At 34.7% G+C, this 20,428-nt stretch overlaps 1 protein-coding gene across 1 annotated transcript; it reads left to right on the top strand.

Moving 5' to 3' along the window:
* The first annotated feature begins 4,961 nt into the window (after positions 1-4,961).
* Positions 4,962-5,870, top strand: LOC136233827 (heavy metal-associated isoprenylated plant protein 28-like). The gene is made up of 3 exons (XM_066023510.1): positions 4,962-4,999; positions 5,090-5,165; positions 5,436-5,870. Exons 1-3 carry the CDS (start codon positions 4,994-4,996, stop codon positions 5,759-5,761), a joined length of 408 nt encoding a protein of 135 aa, XP_065879582.1. The 5' UTR covers positions 4,962-4,993; the 3' UTR covers positions 5,762-5,870.
* The last annotated feature ends 14,558 nt before the right edge of the window (positions 5,871-20,428 follow it).

The raw sequence follows: 20,428 nt of genomic DNA, 5'->3' as shown, positions 1-20,428 counted from the left end.
GAGGTTCAATGATTCTGTCACATCCGAAGGACAAAGCGGTGGCATCAGCCGCTATAGAAAAAATAAGGATGCGATAAGGTATGAGGTGCCTTTTATTTTTTGTTTTGTTTCATTTTTGCATCATTTTACATTTTAGTTTTTCTTTTAAGCTGTTAATTAGCATCATTGATATTTTTAGCGTGCTTAGAGGTAATAAAGCATTCATTTCCAAACAAAAAAAATAATAAAAAAAAAGAAAAATGAAAAGACAAAAAAAATAAATAACGAAAAACAATAAAAGTCCATTTATATGTTCCAAAAAAATTAAAAAAGAATTAAAGAGCTATGAGAAAAAAAAACAATCGCTACAAAGAAGCTCGGTGTAGCCTTTTCCACCCGATCTGTCGTCCGCTCGCTCAGTTTTGTCCCCATCAAATCTGAGACAACAACATGTGCAGCACCGATGGCATCCAAGCTCGAAGAAGTTGGGGGGGCAAGTTCCGTCATGTACGATATATCCATATCATCAAATGGATTCTCAACTCCAACCTCAAGATGTTCAAGACGGATATTACATAATCATGATTCTTGAGAAAAAGAAGTGACAATTCAATTTATTTTCGTCAATCAATAGCTCAAAGAAGTTTATTAACAACGGAAGTGAAGTCGCGAATTCATAGACGGAGTTAAACCAATTTCAGCAAGCAACATATCTATATGGATATAAATTGGATTCAACTTCAACATTTTTCAGGAATAAGCTCAACTTAAGATCAATTTTTATACAATTTAAATAAAATGGCAGCAGCTATTTTGTTTAAATGAGCAGAAAAAACATATTGCAAATTGATCCTAGTTACGAAGGAAAATAAAGGCAGCCACGAGCATTTTCGGCATCAACAAACATGGCGTGAGTGATGCAAATTTCACCAGCAGCGAAGCATATTAGTCAAAGCCGAAGCAAGCAAAAATCGAGATTGCAATATGAGAAAATGCAGCAGTAGATGAGCATCTCTCGTAATTCAAAGAAAAATTCAACAAGTCATCCAACAATTCCATCACACACCGTCAATTTTCATACAAAATTTACATAGATGATCTTTACTTTCTTTCTGAGCCATGAACCAGCAGAAATCATGTATGAAAATGACGAGGAAGCTGCAAAGAACACAATTTCAGCTTCAACAAAATCGGTACTGACAGGTAAAAAGAAAAAAAAAAGACTTATTTTATGTGCAAAATTCATTTTCAAATCTTTTACACATAAAATAGGGTGGCAATTGTTGGAGGCTAATTAAATTTTTGTATTTTAGCATAGGTTATAAATTTTTAGTCTATAGTTATTTTTTTAATTAAATTCATTTTGCAATCAAATAAAAATATGATAAAAATATAAAATAATATCAAAAGATTATAATAAAAAACAGAAATAAAAAGAAAAGAAAAAAATAAATAATAAAAATCAGGGGTAAATTTGCACCATTTTTCAGCAACCCGTCTAGCAACTTCGACGATGAAAACGGACCCCGAAACAGCAAGATATCAAGCAATTATATTTTTTTTCAGAAAGTTCGGGATGTTAGTTTTTCGGAATGTCAAAAACGGAGCAAAACAGAGCTAAAACGAAGCCGGTAGAATTTTTCAAAGGGAAGTGGTGCTGAAAAACAGGTTTGAACATTTCCAACACATCCATGACATATTCAACGCATTATCTCCATCCTTCCAACTCCCCACTCACCCACTTTCTTTCTTCAACTAATGGGAAGGTAGTGGGATCATGTTTGAGAAATCCCACTCAAAAATCAATCAACCCCATTCAAAAATCAATCAAACTCAATCAAACACAGACAACTCAAATTTTTCTCTCAAATTCTCTGCCAAAATCGGCCTCTTTATCAATCCTTAGATTCGTAGAAATCGTTCTCTAGCATCTATTTAGTCTAAACAATGTCTTAATTCCCAGAATTAGTTCTTTAATCTTCAGTTCCTCAAAAAAAACTTTCAATTCTCAGAAACTTCAAATCCGAAATTCTCTTAGTTTAATCAACCAATTCTCAAATCGTTTTTTGCAATCTCTTAGTTAAGTCAGTAAAATCATTACCCAATCCTCGGTTCAAGCTTTCTTAGTCTAAACCAAATTTCGCCATTGTTAAGTTCTTCAAAGCTTCAAGCATTTTCCGTGAAACCAAGATCACCGAAACCCCATTTTCGAGTCATTCTTAGTTTACACACCTATTCCAAATCATATTTGGGAACTTTTTATTGATCTCAATCGATTAAAAAGACCCAGAAACAAGCTTTTGAGTTTTTCATCATTGAAAAATTCATCAAACAACCTTTCTGGTGAGCCGTTTTCCAAATTTTATTTAGAGTTCGTTAGCTTATCGTTTTAGCCCAAATTAATTTTAATCACTTTATCGACATCAATTCTAGAACTCTCAATTTTTATTTCGTAAAAAACGACATCCTATAGCCTTCTAAATCGCCCCTAAAGTACCCTCCACGAAACAGAATCAAGCTTTTTGTTTTTTTCAACCATCAAACAATTATTCTGTCGCCCAATTTTCAATAATTTATTCCGACTCATTTACTCGATCTTTTTCTGAAATTCCAGCTCTAAACCCTTCCTTTGCACACTAACTTTAAATACTAGCATTCGTTTCGCTATAATCCGACCTCTACAGCTCCCGAAATTGAGCCCGAAAGTCCCACAAAAGCATCAATTTAGTCCCATTTTGCTGTTGAATTGGTGGTAAATTTACGCTCAAGTCCTTGAACTCTCCGAATTACTTCAAATTCGCCCAGCACTACCCGGACAACACAACAGCCCCCGAGCCGATTTTCTGGAGGTCCAATCCTCAATTTCACGCATCCCAACGACATCAAAGTGATCGGTTAATTTTATTTCATCCCGTACATATTTGTTTTTGTGACTTATTTATATTTCTAGCTTTAAAGTTATTATTTCTTTTTAAGTTGTAATTTTCATGCTTTATTATTATTTGTAATACAAAAAAATATTGAAAAATATTTACAAAATCAATAAAAATATATATCTTTGTGTTATTTTATTGCTTTTATCTTTAGTACTTATCTTAAAAATTGTTTTTCCGACCGACCTGTCAAGTAACGTGGGGGCACAAGACCGTTGTTTTTATTTTCAGTCCTTGTAACGGTCGTCAATCGCTTTTCGTTTAGAATTCAAGTAATTTAGGCGCATTTTATTTATTAACTTCATTTAATTACCATTTTAGCCTTTGAGAACTAGCTTCTCTGGCACGCCCGCATTATTTTTACCATTTTTAATCCACGCAAACGCGTATCAAGGTTGAAATTGGGATATTTTGAAAATATCACCAACAGTAACCAATTTGAGATAAATTGTATTATTTGGACAATTTCTAGATTAAATTCATAATAAAATACATGATGAAGCATGATATAAAATAAGTAATAGGAGAAAAATTCTCTGAAAAAGGTTAAGAGGAGAAAAATAATATTTACAATTGATGATGACAGTTTTGAGGTATAAAATTGCACTTATTATGTGAATTCGAAAAATTGAGAGTTTAAGCCCATATTATTTCTGAGGCCATATTATTTCTCTAGGCAGTCTAAAAATATCTTTTATTATAGTAAATGAAGGTTTTTGGTTCTGTCAAACTTCACAGCTGGCCCCTCTAGTCCGGCCAACTAGCAGTGTTTATCGATTCGCTTTAGATCGTATATGGAACCAAATCGATGAAATTCGGATTTTTGTTTCAGTTTGTTTTTTTACATCTCAGTTTGGCATTGGTTTTATTTTTAAGTGCATTTTGGTATTTTAATAGCCCACGCTAAATCTGTTGCGTTATAATTTTCGTATAAACGAGTTCGAGCCGAACTTTGAGCATGTTTCGATTCCAAAATCCTCTTTGAACTTGGTTCATCAAGAAAATTATCTAACCATGAATTGTTTGTGAGTAAATCTTTAATTATATTTATCAAGAAAATTATCTAACCATGAATTGTGTACATAAACAAACTCACAAGCAAAATTGGTGAATAAATAAACAAGATACTCACAAATAGTTCATCTATACTCATTTATTATGTTTATGAACGAACTCATCTAATGGCAAATGAAATAATATTAAGTTTAAATATTTGTGAACTAAAACAAAACTATATAGTTTTCTACAAAACTAAATTTTTTTCATAAATGTTCTAATGGAGACTGCTCGCGAGCTTCCGAGCCGATCTTTGGCCTGTTCAAGCTCGGCTCGTTTACGAACTGAGCCAATAAATCGTGCTCACGAGCAGCTCATTTTAAAATCGAGCCGAATTGAGTCGAGCTTTTATCGAACCGACCACCGAACCGCTCATAAACGGCTAGGCTCATTTACAGCCCTACCTTCATCAGAGTTCCCTTGAAAGGGCTTCTCTTTATGTTCTTTGGAGTATTACAATTGAATGATTCGAAATTTAAATCATTGATTGTTGGAGATTGGAGGTGTTTATTTCAGCGGTTTGGAGGAGCATTTAACGTTTCACTCTAAACAACAGAAAATATAGTGTTTTTTCTTTTAATCACCCTAAAAGAAATATAATGCTAGGTTACATCTAATTATGAATAGTATGAGAAGCTAGCATTCCTTAATTAATTAAGCAATAGTACTAGTAATTTACAACGAAAGTAAGGAAACACATATACTTAGATTCAAAGGAAGATGTTTCAAAGAAATATCTTCCTTTATACCTCACATATTCTCATTTATAAGTACCTGCCATGCACTTTCTGTGGAATCTTTAATCCAAGTTGACAAAAAAGATAATAAAAAAGGAAAGTGGGGGACTATTTAATATTTTATTCTTTCTTATCCCTCTTCTTTGCCTTACCTTTTCCAACCTTGAACTAAATAATAAATAATTAATCTTCTCTTCTCCCCCTATATATACCCCTTTTGCTCATTTTTTTCTTCATATTCTACTTACTTCAAAACTTGAAAGAAAACCAAGTTCTTCAACACTTAAGATGACGGTAATTACATTTCTCATTTCTCTATTTTTTCCCCCAATTTTAGTTTCTAAATGCAAATTTCATTGTAGAACTTTTGTTAATGTTTTGCAGATAACAGAGATAAGAGTGCATATGGATTGTGTTGGCTGTGAGACTAAAATTAAGAAAGCTCTTCAAAAACTAGATGGTATTAATTCGTTCAACTAGTTACGATTTAATATATGTAAAAAATGAGAAGTAAATGTTAGATATGTAAATATCTTGTATATCTTATTCTGTTCCCTATTCTGTTAAGTGAATATTTTCTGTATCTTCCAAGAGTGATCTTCTTTTATTTTATAGTCTTAGACTAAGCCTGTAATACGTTATTTATACTTTTGAGATTAATGAGAAAGTAAGCACAATTACTTTCAGTAAATGATAAATGAATTGACTTTGTCTGGTTATATTTTTACAGGAGTGGATGATATAGACATAGACATAGCAATGCAGAAAGTGACAGTAATGGGATGGGCAGAGCAGAAGAAGGTTCTGAAAGCAGTGAAGAAGACAGGAAGAAGGGCGGAGCTATGGGCATATCCATACAATCCACAATACTATAATTATCAAACAACTCAACCAAACACTTATTATGCAACTGCAACTACTCAACATGGATATAGTAACCACCACCACCGGCAGCAGCAGCAGGAGTATGGTTATTATTCAAATTCAAGTGGTATTGATGTACAAGCTACTTCCTTATTTAGTGATGAAAATCCTCATGCTTGCTCCATTATGTAACAATTTTACCTTTTCTGTTTCTGTTTGTTTGTGTATATATAGAAGTAGAATGATGGTGGCTACCTATTAATTATCTTGTTTTATAATGTTTAAGAGATGCATTTATGTCTATTCAATTTCAATGGAATTTGATTGGCTTATTGATATCATGTTATGATTAGGGATGATATATGTCAATTATCGGGTTAGTATATATCAAATAGGTCAACCCTAATTCAATCCAGACGTGTCATAATCGTGTAACATTTCAACCTATCGGGTTAGTGTCTATTATATGTTGTGTATGTTGGTCACATATAATTTTATTACCTATGTTAATTAAGACATTATAAAGTATAGCAGAATACAACGGCGGAGCCAGAAGTCAACGGTCCAAGGGGTTGTACTGTATGAAGAATTTTCTTTTCAATAACGATTAAAGATTTTAATTCTCATTGAAATTGTGTTTATATACAAAAGTTGCTCCAAAATTTGTTTTCTTAATATATTTTCATTAGTAATTGCTTGAGTTAAAATCTAAAAAAGTTCACAGCCTAATATGACTATTAAATAGTCAAATAACATTTTCAAAATAGGACTACAATTGATATTGATTGGAAATTTTAGAAATAAATTTATATGTTAATGTTAAATTTACATTTTTTAAAAATATTATTGATCATTGTTCAAATAGAAATGCAAAAATAGAATTAAAAATATATATTAAAAAATAGGATTAAAAATAGAAAATCCTTAAAAAATCGTGTTTTTATAATTAGGATTAATTTTTTTTTTTATGAACTATAATTAATATATATAAACAATTGTAACAACAAAAACAAGTAGTATATATAAACAATTCAAAACAAAAAGAAGGTGAAATAATATTTAAAAAATAACAATAGAGAGTAAAAGAAAACAACATTTTCCAATGTATCTTTGTAGCTTTAAAAAAAAAAGGCATTTATACCAAAGCCATTAAAAAAATAATATAATATAAAAAACAGTTTTACTGTTTATCTTCTTCTTCTTTGCATCTTCTCATCTTCTTTCTCCGGCAATTATTCCTTTTTTCACCTCTGGCTCAATCTTCTTCTTAACAGCTCCCACATCTTCTTTTACGCAACTTTATGTCTATCATGGCTGGGATGGAGGGGCTCCCATCCATGACAAACCAGGGGCGGAATCGTGCCGGCAAACCTCTGCTTGGGGTTTGCTGGCGGCCAGAGGGTCGGCCGACCCTCCCCGCCCCCTCCGGCTCCGCTCCAAGCAGAATATGTAATGCTTTTAAATATTTATGTTATTTTTGGATTAACATATTAACTTAACATTCAAAAATTTGATCTATAACTTTATTTATCAATTTTTTTTGCTCCCTGATATCATATTCAATTTGTATAATGTGTTTATAAAGTCACATACTCACATGTAGTTTTACTATTTCTATTAGGATGTACCATGTCATTTTCCACTTCTTCAGATGACACGAGATATATGACATGCATTACTTTTACTATCTTCTTAAAGTTATTAGTAATAGTTTTTAGCACAAATGGAACTCTTATCTCGACAACTCATGGCCTCTGTGACCTAGATTATTATATCTACACGAGTTATTTAGGATCCATACATATCCCTTTATTTCGTAGAATTTCAATAATGAAATTTTGATTGCAATTGTCTTTCTACTACTTTGAATTTGTGGGAAATATATATATATATATATATATATATATATATATATATATATAAAATTTGTTTTCTTGTTTTAGTTTTCCTTTTATTATTTTTTTTTCTCTGTGTGGTATTTTTTTTCCTTTATCAAACTCAATCTCAATTTAAAGCCGATAAATTTTTCAGTTTGAGATTACCAACAATGAAATTTGTTCTCTAATTCTCTCTTCTTCATCTCCGAATTTTTTTGATTCTCGTTTGGCACTTGTAATTTCACTTTCAACCTCCAGAAGCCTCAAGTCCTTCTCTTCGATTTGAGCGCTCAAATACTTATTTTCTTCAATCAATTCTTTTTCCCGTTTATCCCTTTGCATCTGCAAGGTTTTGTTTTAGAGTTTGAATTTGATAATTAACAAAAAAGGATACTTACACATAAATAGAGATATAGCGTACCAGTGTATCTTGAAGTTGATAATTCACTAAGACCTCAATTGTTCTTAATGCAATTTCCATAGGTTTTTCCATATCTATTCACACAAAGAAATCAGGAAATAGATAGTAGAACCAACAGGCGATCAAAACTAAGACAAGAGAGAAAAAAACACCAAGAAGAAAAGAAAAAGGTTATAAATTTCACAAAGGCAGGTTGTGGTTGCCTATTATATAGGCCCAAAGTATTTTTTTTTAGTGGTTACAATTGAGATTTGATTCTCATTTAAATGAATTAAGTTGTTATTTTGTAACTATTACAACTTAATGACTCTAATTAATAGAATTAATTTCAGATATTAATTTTAAACGTTTTTTTATTTTGTTGTTAAAATTGAGATACGGCTATTAACTTATGAACTTATTACGTCTATTTATTATAGATATATTATAACAAATGGTTACCCTAACATTAAGGGTGACACGAGATTTTTTGACGAGGTGTTCTCAAGATGATCATAATAAGTTTTTTGGAAAAATCAATTAAATTAAATTATGATAGTTCAGTTTTCTGTTGTGGCTGTCGCGAGCTTTTAATAAAAAAATTGTGAGGGATTTGAAAGCAGTTAATAAAATAGTTTATATTTAATTTGAGAAGGAAAATGAAATAAACCTTACAATTCATTACTTTTTTAAATCTTGTAACCAAATAGAATAAAGCCTAATAAACGTTATAATTCATGAGAAAATTAATTTAATGAGAGAGGGGAGAACTATTAAAATTTTATACTGTACTATTGACATGAAAATGACACTATACTAAAATATAAGTTCATATTCGTGGCATAAAAAATATTCAAATAAAACTTTCGTGACATTTTTTTAGATAAATTGCATTATTTAGACAATTTTCTAGGTTAAGTGCATAATAAAATACATGATGAAGCAAGAGATAAAATAAGTAAAAGGACAAAAATTCTCTAGAAAAAAGGCAATAGGAGAAAAATAATATTCACAATTGATGATGAAAGATTTGAGGTAAATTGTACCTTGAGATAAATTGGAGAAGCTGATAATTATTGAACACGGAGAGTTTAAGCCCATATTATTTCTCAGGCCATATAATGTCAAGCAATGATTGATCTAGGAGTGCAAACGAGCCAGGGTGGTTCGCAAACTGTTCTAGTTCGGCTCGGTCAAAGCTCGGTCAAGGCTCGACGAGAGATTCATGACCAAGTCGAGCTTTCTTAGGTTCGGCTCTAAAGCTCGTGAGCGGACTCGTTTAATTTTTAATTACTACATATATTAATATTTAATTTATAATATAACAAATAATGATAAACAAATAATTATCTTAAATTGACCCTAAAAATATATATTTAAATTGCATTGAAAAACATTTAAATTGCATTGGGCCTACATTTATATAAGTTTTTTTTTATAATTTTTAGTTTAAGTCACTTTCAGATATTTTACAAAATGTAAACAGTAAAAAAAAGAACCTAAACCTAATCTTTCACTCTTTTCGTTCTCTCTTTACAAATACAGCAACCCGCCGACTGCCCTAAATTTTCTTCTCTCTACCTGGATCACATATCCTTATCTTGAGTGAGAGAGGAGAGTAGCCAGCCAAAAAGCTAAGTCTCAAGTTTGAGGTTTGAAGACGCTCGACTGTAAGGAGGTGGGTGAACGAACGGGGTGATGATGATAAAGACAAACAAGTTGAAATTATTCTTCTGATTGCCTAGAATTAAATTGTTATTGTATCCTATGAAAGACTGTTTTTCTTTCACTTGTTAAATTTATTGCAAATTTGAAACTATATGGTTGTAGACTACATGTTAAATTCTATATTTATTTAATCTTATTACCTTGTTTAAATTTATTGTAGATCGTATGTTATATTTGTTTTTTGGAGTTTAAATTTGGTATTTCTTCATTAGAATGGTTGGTTTTCGATAATAAAATGTTAATCATGTATAATTAAGTATATTCAAAATTATTTTTTTAAATCAAAACGAGCCGCTTGACGAGCTTCGAGCTCGAGCCGAACCTATATCGAGCTCGAGCTGAGCTCCAAAATTTCAGGCTCAATGAGCTTCAAGCTCGAGCCGAGCCCGATCTCAACATTTCTCGAGCCGAGCCTGTCCTTATTCGTTCTCGGTTCGACTCGAGTGCACCCCTAGATGGATCGACAATTGGGAGAGTTTTTTACCCGTGCGGCAAGCCTAAAAATACCTTTTATTATGGTAAATGAAGGTTTTTGGCCCGTCAAAATTCACAGCTGGCCCTTCCAGTCCAGCCAATTTAATTAAGAAATATAGTGATTTTTATTTGTTATTTTTATTTTTAACTAAATTTAGTTTGTTTGGTTTAAAATCGAACCAAACTGAATAATTTGGTTCAGTATTATTTCGGTTTTGCATGTTATTTGATTCGTTGTCGGTGTCAATTATTTTGGTAATTTCAGTATTCGGGTTTTCATTTTGATTCGGTTTTGAACTGATGTACACACCTATTTATTTCTCGTCTATCATGATTAAGAATAAGTAATAAATCCATCTTGGTCCTTCATACGTCAATACCTTATACTTTACGAAAAAGATGATGCTTGAGGATCCATCACTTATAGGTATGATTTTACTTGAAGATGATGTTAAGCCCAAAATATACCTAAAATATCATATATAAATACGTTAAATTTACATTGAAATCGTGCTAATTATATTCATTTAGAGTACTTTTACGTCTTTATATACTTCTTTGATGCAAGGTACTTAATTATATGGTTAAATCCAAATAGGAGCTAAAACGGAGCAAAAACGAGGGAAAAACCTAAGTTATGTGCCAAAAGTATGTGTTAATCAGAAGACCGATTCAAGGAGATGAGAAGCAGCCGATAGACGGGGGAGAACGTCCCTGTCGCGATTGAGATTCTCAGAATCTCAGTCGCGACACGCTAATCTCAAACACCGAGATCGAAGTTTTTCAGCTTTCTCTATTGCCCCCTGTCTCGGTTGAGATTCTCAGAATCTCAGTTGAGACAGCGAAGAATTCTGCACAGCTTTCACATGTCAAAAATCCAAAAAACGCGTATGTTCGTTTGGATAAAAGCGACCCTTCACCAGCGGACACGACCCTTCAATTACAACCATTCACCAACTATAAATAAGTGATTCATTTCAGAATTCAAGAGTTGATTGAGTGGGTTAAGTGGGTTATGAGAGTTGTTACTATGTTGAAGAAACTCTGACTCAGAAATGAGTCAGATTAGTTTACATTTCTGTAAAAGCAAACTTGCTGTACACAGTAGTGATTAGTTTAGTTTTAAAGATTGTTCAAAGACAAGTTCTCATTCTGGTAGTGGACCTAGCAGTCTCTATTCCGAAGATTCAGCGAGAAGAACTAACGGCTGAAGCGCAAAAGGGTCTGACAAACCTACGGAGTTTGAGGGAAAGATTGACAACCCGGATCTCAAAGTTTTCGTCAAAATGCTATCCATGTTTCTTCCTCTCTGTTAACTTGTGAAGATTCACAATTCATTAATAATACATTTATCTTATTCAATATATTCTTCCTGTTGTTATTTTGATGTTGTTCTGACAAAATGATTTTCAAAATGATTTTCATTAAAACGTTTTACACAATTATATTTACAAGAAAACTTTGTTGAACACTTGAAAGAATTAGTTTTTATGGATGATATGATCATGAGCGCGGCCTATCGGATATAAAATACTAATTTGATTAAGGTAGAAATCTGCTCCGATCCAGAGAGATTTCTATGGTTCAAAGCCATTTAATTGCGTAAATTCTTGAATTATTACATGTTCATAATCTTACCAAAGTTATAGTTGCTTTCTTTGCTTAATGCGAATAAGTTTTATACACTTTTTATTCTAAACACGAAAGTTTCTATCTTGTAATCAAATCTCAAGACAGAATTGTTCTCTAAAGTTCAACATATCTCATCTAATCCTAACCAATACAAACCAATACAATTAATTAAACGATTTTCTTAAGTTAAACCTAAAGTCGAGAATAAAACTGAATTAAAATAAGTTTTAGTTAAAAAGCGTTCCATGTGGGTTCGATATCTTTTATTACTACAAACGTATACCATGCACTTGCAGAAATCGCTCAACAAGTTTTTGGCGCCGTTGCCGGGGAACGCCAAATTTTTAACAAAAATTTATATTTTTCGTGTTTTATTTCGAACCTTGGTTTATAATATATGTATTTATTTATTTTATATTTTTTTTATTATTTTTGAGGATGGTCGCTAGGACTAAATCCTCGTTATTATTTAACATTTGCAATTAGATGTTTGCAGATAAAGAGAAAAAAAATCCAAGTTTCTCAAAGAAGATAAAATGGAGATTTGATTATCAATAAAATTCACAGAAGGAGTCTACAGAAAAGAAATTAAGCATGCAGATACATCAGAAGGAAAAGAAAATTTTATGAAACAGGATGTCAGACGTGACAGATGATTTTTCCAGAAAATTTACCTCTTCCCAAACACATTTACCTCTTTTATATACACTTAATCATTCACCAAAATATCACATCTCTTTGTAAAAAAAATTATTCAATTCCTACGTTACACCCACATAATTTCTTCTTTTATCATATCATTTCCTTAAACACCTACATTTATCTCTCTAAGAAATAGGCGATCAACTTTTCTCAGACGGATATATTAGAAAGTAGGAATGGGGAATATAGTCCTTGAAATTATCTTATCCACCAGGAAGGAATTGTCGATTTTTACCATAGTTTCAACAGTTTCAGTTCATGCACGTAGTTCTTGTTCATGCGCGAAACCAGAAGTTCGGGCATTCAACCGGAATCAGTAGATCCTTAAATTGAGAAAACGTAAAAAAAATATCTTATTTCAAGTAAGTTAAATGGACATGACCATTATTTAAAACTGGTCTAGGTAATTGACTCTGTCCATAATTTTGATTCTCCTTGAGAATTCTTAAGGATTATCACATTTTTAGTTTTTAATATTTCATATTCTAAATTTTACATTTTATTTTACTTTAATTTTTATATTCATCTTTAGTTTAGCAATAATGATTAGATTAGAAATAATTTTTTTTTTGAAAGATATTGAAAATATGCTATGTATCTTAAATATTTGTACTTAATGAGGAAAGTGTCTTTAGATTTTCAATTGAATTAAAATCACACATAATTTAAGTTTCTGATTGTATAGAGATTTTTAAACAGATCTCTACAGTGATTTTTATTTGACGTTTTATAAATTTCTGAACTTACTGAGAATTTTTAATTCTCAACTGAGATTTTAAAATTCTCTATAGAACTAGGGGGACCAATGCAAAGCATTCCTTGCCAATGGGCAAGATGAGTCGCGATCGATATTCCAATTTCTCGACCATGACATGCATAATTTTCAATAAGATATCTTTTGTTCTATAAAAATTAATTTATTTAGTTTTCATATTTTTAATTTTTAGTTTTTCTTATCTTTTGTTCATAACATTTATTTCTATTTTTATTTTTATTTTATTTTTAGTTTATTTTATTTTTTCTATTTCTAGTTTTGTGTACAAATAAGTTTTGTAAAATAAAAATCAAATTTAGTCATGTTTTGAAATTTATTTCATAAAGAATAAAGTGTTTTTGAAAAATTCTAGAAATCTCAGTTGAGATTGTCCATGTTTTAGGATTAGGGAATTCTCAGTAGAGATTCCAGAAATCTCAGTTGAGATTTTCAGTAAGTTTTATCCAAAAGGTATCAGTTTGACACTTTTTCATTTGCAACAGACACAACTTTTCACTTAAGTAACCTATAAATTCCAGTCGATTTAGAATTCATTTATTTCACTTCATCTCTTTCAGAATTCTGAATATATTTCTTCATTTCTAAAGGTTATAGACACTTTAATTCTCAAACATGACTACCTCTCTGAAAAATTCTAAGAAAAATACTTCTGCTCGTAGCAAGCGTGTTGACATTTCAAAACGCTATGGAGCATGGTTTCCCATCTACAATCATGATGAGGGACGATGATATTTGAGGTTTAGATATGCACAGTTTTGTGGAATGCTGTATAAGGACAAGTTCTTGAATAAAGAACTCGGGATCAGCGATGATATGAATCGCTATCTGACAAACTTAAGATGGATCAAGTTTACATCAATGATGTTTCCTATTATTGGAAACTGGGTACTAGAGTTTTTGTCTACTGTTCGTTTCGTCAACAAGAGGCGTGTTCATCTCAGTTTTCGTTGTGAGGGTAAGATATTCACTTTTGGATATCCTGAACTTCATGCTTGGTTTGGTTTTCCACCACGGGACACCACTCCGCACTATCCTGGCAGAGATATGACTTCTACAGATATATGGAGAATGTTGATGCGATTTTGGAGATTCAATCCAAGTCTTGCCTACAACAAATCAATAAATTCTAACTCCATACTGTATCTTCACAAATTTCTCTGTCATAGTTTGTTTGGTCGAGTCAGAAGCAGTGTCGTCCAAGATACAGATTTGTATGTTTTAGGAGATATTTTCCAAGGCAACATAGTTAATTCCTCAAAGATTTTGATGGAGGGATTAGTTGCCGCTTCCCGTTCGAAGAATCAGACAATAGGGTTTCGAAATATTATATGTGGAATAATTCTAGGAACCAAGAGATCAGTTTCTGTTCCTTGGACTGATAAGGAACCATTTCCTATTCTTCATTACGAGTTTCTGGAAAATGAGGGACTTGTAAAGAGAGAGTTTCGTTCTGGTCCAAAATTTCTTTCTCCTAGAGAAAGGCAAATCTTCATTCAAGCGAAGATTGACAGGGTCAATGCACGCCGTATTCCATTTCATAGGGATACTGTTTAAATTTATATTATTTGTTTGTAAATAGTGTATATATGATTGCAGATGTTTTTATGTATATATGTAATAAGGTATTCAATGAATTTATCTTCATTATGATTAATAAATTTTCATTTTTTCATCATTAATGTATCTTTTAATTAAGGCAAAACTTTTGGTTTTCCTTCAATTTAATGTTTCAGTTTTGTTTGTTTCAGTTTCAGGAATTAAACTTAGCATTAATGTTACTTAATTACAAGAGGAATTGAATTAATCATGTTGATATTGTCAACAATATCCAGTTTTTAGCCAGAAATTCTGGAATCTCAGTTGAGATTCTGCAATCTCGGTTGAGACAGCAAAGGAACAAATTTTTAGAAGATTTAACCCCCCTGGAAAGCACGCTGTCGCGACTGAGATTTTGAAAATCTCAATCGCGACACACGAAGTGTCTGACGGGATTGGGGCAGTTTTTTGGGTTAATTCCTCTTCCTACTCTAATTACATACCTATTAATCTATCCTAATCAATACCTATAACTTACACCTATATAAATCACCTCTATTTACACCAATCAATCATCTTTTACTCTTCCCAAAACCAAGATTCACTCACCTTCCCAATATATCTTTACCCTATTCATCTTCTTCTTCCCTAAACCACAAACATTACCTTCCTCTACCATTACATAATTTCTTTCATCTCTTTCAAATCTCTTCATATCTTTCACCAAAATCACATAAAATGCCTAGACAAAAGAGAGTTGCTAACAAAACCAAAGCAACCGAAGCTAATAGATTACGAGTTCAATATGACGCATCGTTTGATATTGCTACGGAAGCGGAGGGCCGGAAATTTCACCGTTTTTCTAATAGCAAGATAGAATTCATCGACATGCCTTTCTTAGATACTGAAACGGTAAACGAAATTTCTTTTACTGAACGTATTGATGAATTTTTAACCGTTCTTGGTTGGACAAAATTTGCTAGTATGCGATTTCCTAGTAATGCATCGCATATTGTGGAGTTTTTGGTCACTCTCACTTATGACCCACACCATGGTATTATTTCTTTTCGAAATAATGGTATTCGTTTTGAGGTCGGGTATGCGGCGATGGGAGCATGGTTTGGTTTTCCTACTCAAAACTTTTATTCAAAACCAAAGACGTTTGGTGCACACACGGTTTGGCACTCTTTAACCGACTTAGATGGTTTTCATCCGAAGAACACGTCTAGTAAGTTAATTAAGGATAATTGTATCTTTTTCTTTCACAAATTTTTATCCTTTTCTTTATTTGGTCGGGTTGAAAGTTCAAAGGTGCAAGTCCGTGATTTGTTTGTGTTGGATAGTATTTTTAAGAATTTGACCATTGATAGTATTGGAATGATATTTACTAATTTGGTCCGAGCTTCCGCTTCACGTAATAAGCAAGTGCCAATGAGTAATTTAATTACCGGCATTGTTTTGGGTGCTCGGGGTGAATTAGCGGATTATCAAAATATGCCTCATGTTGGTTTGCCTTCCTTGGATATCACGACACTTCAAAGAGCTAATTTGTTGAAAAAATTAGGACCACCCGTATTTATATCATACGAGGATCGTACAAGATGTATTTTTGCTACTTTGGGTGGTGAAGCTTCAAGTTCCCAAGGTTTAGGTGCCCAAGAAGATGATGAGGTTCATGATGAGGATTTTGATGAACAGGAGGAGGAGAATGTTGATGCAAATGCCCAAGACCAAGCAAATGAGGAACCAAATATGGCCGAACAAGTTGGATGGCAACGTGTTTTGACACAAATGAACGAGCATAACCGTCAAATGAATTTGCGGTTAGATAGAGTCATTGCCAACAATACCGAAATGAGTTCGAGGATAAACACGGTGGATGCCAATATCACTACTTTGAGACGTGAGCAAAAATCTACTCGTCGCCGGTTGCTCTCATTCTTCCGATGCCAAGGCATTGAGCCTACGCCCTTACCACCGAGTTTACCTTGATAGGTTTTATCATTTCTTTCTTTAACTCATTTTCGTTGTTATTATTATGTTCTGTTATGTTTGGTACAATTTTATTTATGTTTGGTACAATTTATTATTTTGTTTGAATTTCTCTTACCATATTTTTCATTCTATGATTTAATTTCGTACTATTTTTCGTGTTTTATCAATTTTTGCACTAATGAGGACATGGTCCAAATTAAGTGTGGGAGGAGATATTTCATATTCGTTTTAATTTTAAGTACGAATGCATGTAACGAATGAGAATGAATGCTATTTATTTAAGTATAAATGTATGTTGTTATTTAAGTATAAATGCATGTTGTTGTTGTTGTTATTAACTGATATCTACTAGAGAGAATGGCGAAGACGGCGAGAGAGCGTGATAGAGGGCGTGTTAGGGCTTCGACGGCGCTGGATGGTGTGGGTGGCGGATCGGAGCAAGGGCTGGTTGTTCGGGCAGATGGGAGGGTGCTGGTTGCGGATCCAGTGCTGGAAGGGGCGTTGGCGGAGGGTGTAGGGAGATCAGATGGCTCGAGGAAAGGAAGGCGCGGGAGCGGTGAAAGGGTCCGTGATCGGTCGAGGGAGCGGGATCGGCCGGCTTGGATGGGGGGTGTGGAGCCGGATCCGACAGGGGATATGGCGGGCGCAGGGGATTTAGCAGCGGCTAGGACTAGGGAGCGGGGTTTGAATGATGCGGAACAGGGGGTTGATGGGGGCGGGTTGGCGATCCCTGGTTTTCTTAGGGAGCCGGCGCCTGCTGCGGGATTGTCAGATGGGGGTTCCGAATCTGGGGAGAACGGTGCCCGGCGCCCTGTTTCTTGTGTGGCGATGGCCTATGATGCGATGGGCAGCGCGCAGGCAGGGGAGCTTGGCAGGGGGGTGCCTAGTGCTGGTGCGGAGGTGGGCGGCAATGCTTATGGAATGCCGGTGGTGGCGGAGGCTGCCCTGTCAAGGGAACCGGCGGTGTCCCCGGGCTCTAGGGAAATAAGGGAGGCTGAGGTTGCCCAGATGGGCGGGGTGTTGGCTCTGGATGCTGCGGGCCAAAATGTTATTGGTTTTGTTAGAGATCCGGGCCCGCGACAATGAGGGGATACCGTTGAGAGTTTCGCTTTTGAGAAAGGCTTAGGGCGATCTTCCTGGAGAGATAAGGTGTTGGGGGTTGTCGAGGAGGAACCCATGATGGAGGAGGACTTTATCGAGGATGAGTCTGAGGAGTTATTTTCCGACTCTGATGTTGAGGATGGTGAACAAGAGGACCCACTGTGTCCTGTGATCTGTCTCTCCTCTGAAGATAAATGCATCCTCAGATCGAAATGGAAACTAGCCTTAATTGTCACTGTGCTTGGGAAAAGGATTAGCTTTAATTACTTTGCTCAGAGGATCCAGGCACAATGGGCGAAGAAAGGGAAGGTTACCATTACGGACCTTGAGAATGACTATTATGTCATCAAATTTACACGGGCAGAAGATTTTAATGCAGTTGTTAATGGTGGACCTTATATCATTTCCAATCATGTTTTGGCGCTGAGGCCATGGGTCCCAAATTTTAATCCTTATGATTGCTCTGTGAATAGGATCCTTACTTGGGTTAGATTCCCAGGATTACCTATTGAGTACTATAACGAAAGATTTCTGAATAAGATTGGTGGCCTAGTTGGGAAAGTTCACCATGTTGACAAAACTACCGTTGGGGCAGTGAGAGGCAAGTTCGCCAGGGTTTGTATTGACATTGATCTTGCTAAGCCTCTTTTGTCAAAATTCTGTGTTCAGAATAAGGTCTTTCATATTGAATACGAAGGTATTCACAACATCTGCTTTGAGTGTGGTATGTTTGGCCATACTTATGATGGCTATCCTAAAAGAAGGAAGGTGGTTGAGGAGGTGGTGATGCCTATCATAGGTAGAGCTGAGGAGAATGAAGGTGAAGGGAGGAATTTTGGCCCATGGATGCTGGCCAAAAGGTCGGTCAGAAGAAAGCCACGAGCAAATGCTGCTCGGATTCAATCTCCAGATATCAGCAAAGAGATGAATTCTCTCCAAATTGCTCCTGAGATCAAGGTCAAGCCCCCTGACACCAAGATTGGTGCTGGTGTTGAGTCAGCATCCGGTTCAGGGTCTAGGTTCGGAGTCCTGTCTGTTGAGGATGGACAAGATTCGAATTTATCTAATGAGCATATGGAGTTAAGAATGCCAGGCCTTAAATCTACCGAGCCAGCCACCATCCTTGGTGACTCTATTAATCCTCTTTTCGACTCCAAAGCTGTTTCCAAGGGGAGCTCCCAGATCATGGGATCAACAGGAAAAGTGATGACTAATGAGGTTAGTAATTTGAAAACTCTTGTTGATGTCACTTTTGGAAAGACTATGGGAGTCAATAAGTTGAATATGAAGAAACCTAAGGCTAATCCTAAAAAGAACCATAGTTCTTTGGATTCTTAGGATAAAAGGGGGCCTGCTGGCACCTCTTCAAGGCTCTCAGGAGCCCCGAATAAATACCTAGTCTAGGGTATGGGCCTGTGGTCAGTAGTCTTCCTTTCTGATGGACTTTTTTGTTTGGAATGTTAGAGGTGCGGCTAGCAAGGCTACCCGCATCCATGTTAAAGATCTTATTAAGCAATTTAATCCTTCTTGTTTTTCTCTTCTTGAAACCAAAGTTAGTGGTTCGAAAGCAGATGAGGTGGTTAGAAAGTTTAAGAATTGGAGTTGTGTCAGATCTGAGGCTACTGGTCGGGCAAGGGGGATTTGGCTTTTTTGGAAGCCATGTCGTGTTAATATTGATATTATCAGTATGGATAATCAATTCATTCATAATAAGGGTTGTTACCCTGGTAATAAACCTTTCTTTGTCACCTTTGTTTATGCCAATCCTGTTTTGGCTAACCGAAAAAGGCTGTGGGAGATCCTGTATTCTATAAGTACTAGAATGGTGGATGCTTGGTTGGTGGCTGGGGACTTTAATGATATTGCCCTTATGAGTGATCAGAAAGGGGGGGGCAATCATTATGTGAACCGGTGCCTAAACCACAAGCAGAATATGGATTTATGCGGGCTGTCTAACCTGGGAGCCGCTGGTCACAAGTTCACTTGGAAAAGGAATAGCGTGTTTGTTTGGTTGGACAAAGTTTACGCGAATGTTGCTGCAATTTATAGATTTCCTGAGGTGAACGTGCTGAATCTCCCTTTCCGTCATTCTGACCATTGTCCTATCCTCGTGAAGCTGGTTAAGTGTCATCGGCTCAAAGGGAATAGACCGTTTAGGTACCTTGTTGCCTGGGATTCCTATCCTGTGTTTAAAATTTTTGTTAAAGACAATTGGCAACCTCAGTCTAATGTTCTCCTTGCCGCTGAAGAGTTTAGAAGGAATGTGGTGGGATGGAATAAAAACATCTTTGGCCACATTATCAGAAGAAAAAATAAACTTTTAAGAAGAATTGAAGGCATTCAACACTGTTTGGAGAACCGTTTTGATCACAGTCTGAATTGTCATCTTAGATCGCTTCAGAACGAGTTGGAAGCTGTGCTTAGACAGGAAGAGCTACTTTGGTTCCAGAAATCTAGAAAGGCTTGGATTAAGGATGGAGACCGGAATACCAGGTTTTTCCACCTTTCTACTATTATTAGGAGGCAGAGGAATCGGATCGATGCTATTAAAGACTCCAATGGTGATTGGGTCTATGAGGATGAAGATATTCGTCGCCTGGCCCTTGACTTCTATAAAGACCTTTTTAAAGAGGATGAGG

This window comes from Euphorbia lathyris, chromosome 6 (assembly GCF_963576675.1).
Source record: "Euphorbia lathyris chromosome 6, ddEupLath1.1, whole genome shotgun sequence".
In the NCBI taxonomy this organism is placed as follows: Eukaryota; Viridiplantae; Streptophyta; class Magnoliopsida; order Malpighiales; family Euphorbiaceae; genus Euphorbia; species Euphorbia lathyris.
The sequence above is the reverse complement of the archived record's forward strand: the minus strand, read 5'-3'. Positions and strand labels throughout refer to the sequence as shown.

Coding starts and splice junctions, on each gene's coding strand:
- LOC136233827 (XM_066023510.1), top strand. Junction 5,166..5,435: donor AGCTCTTCAAAAACTAGATG/GTATTAATTCGT, acceptor ATATTTTTACAG/GAGTGGATGATATAGACATA.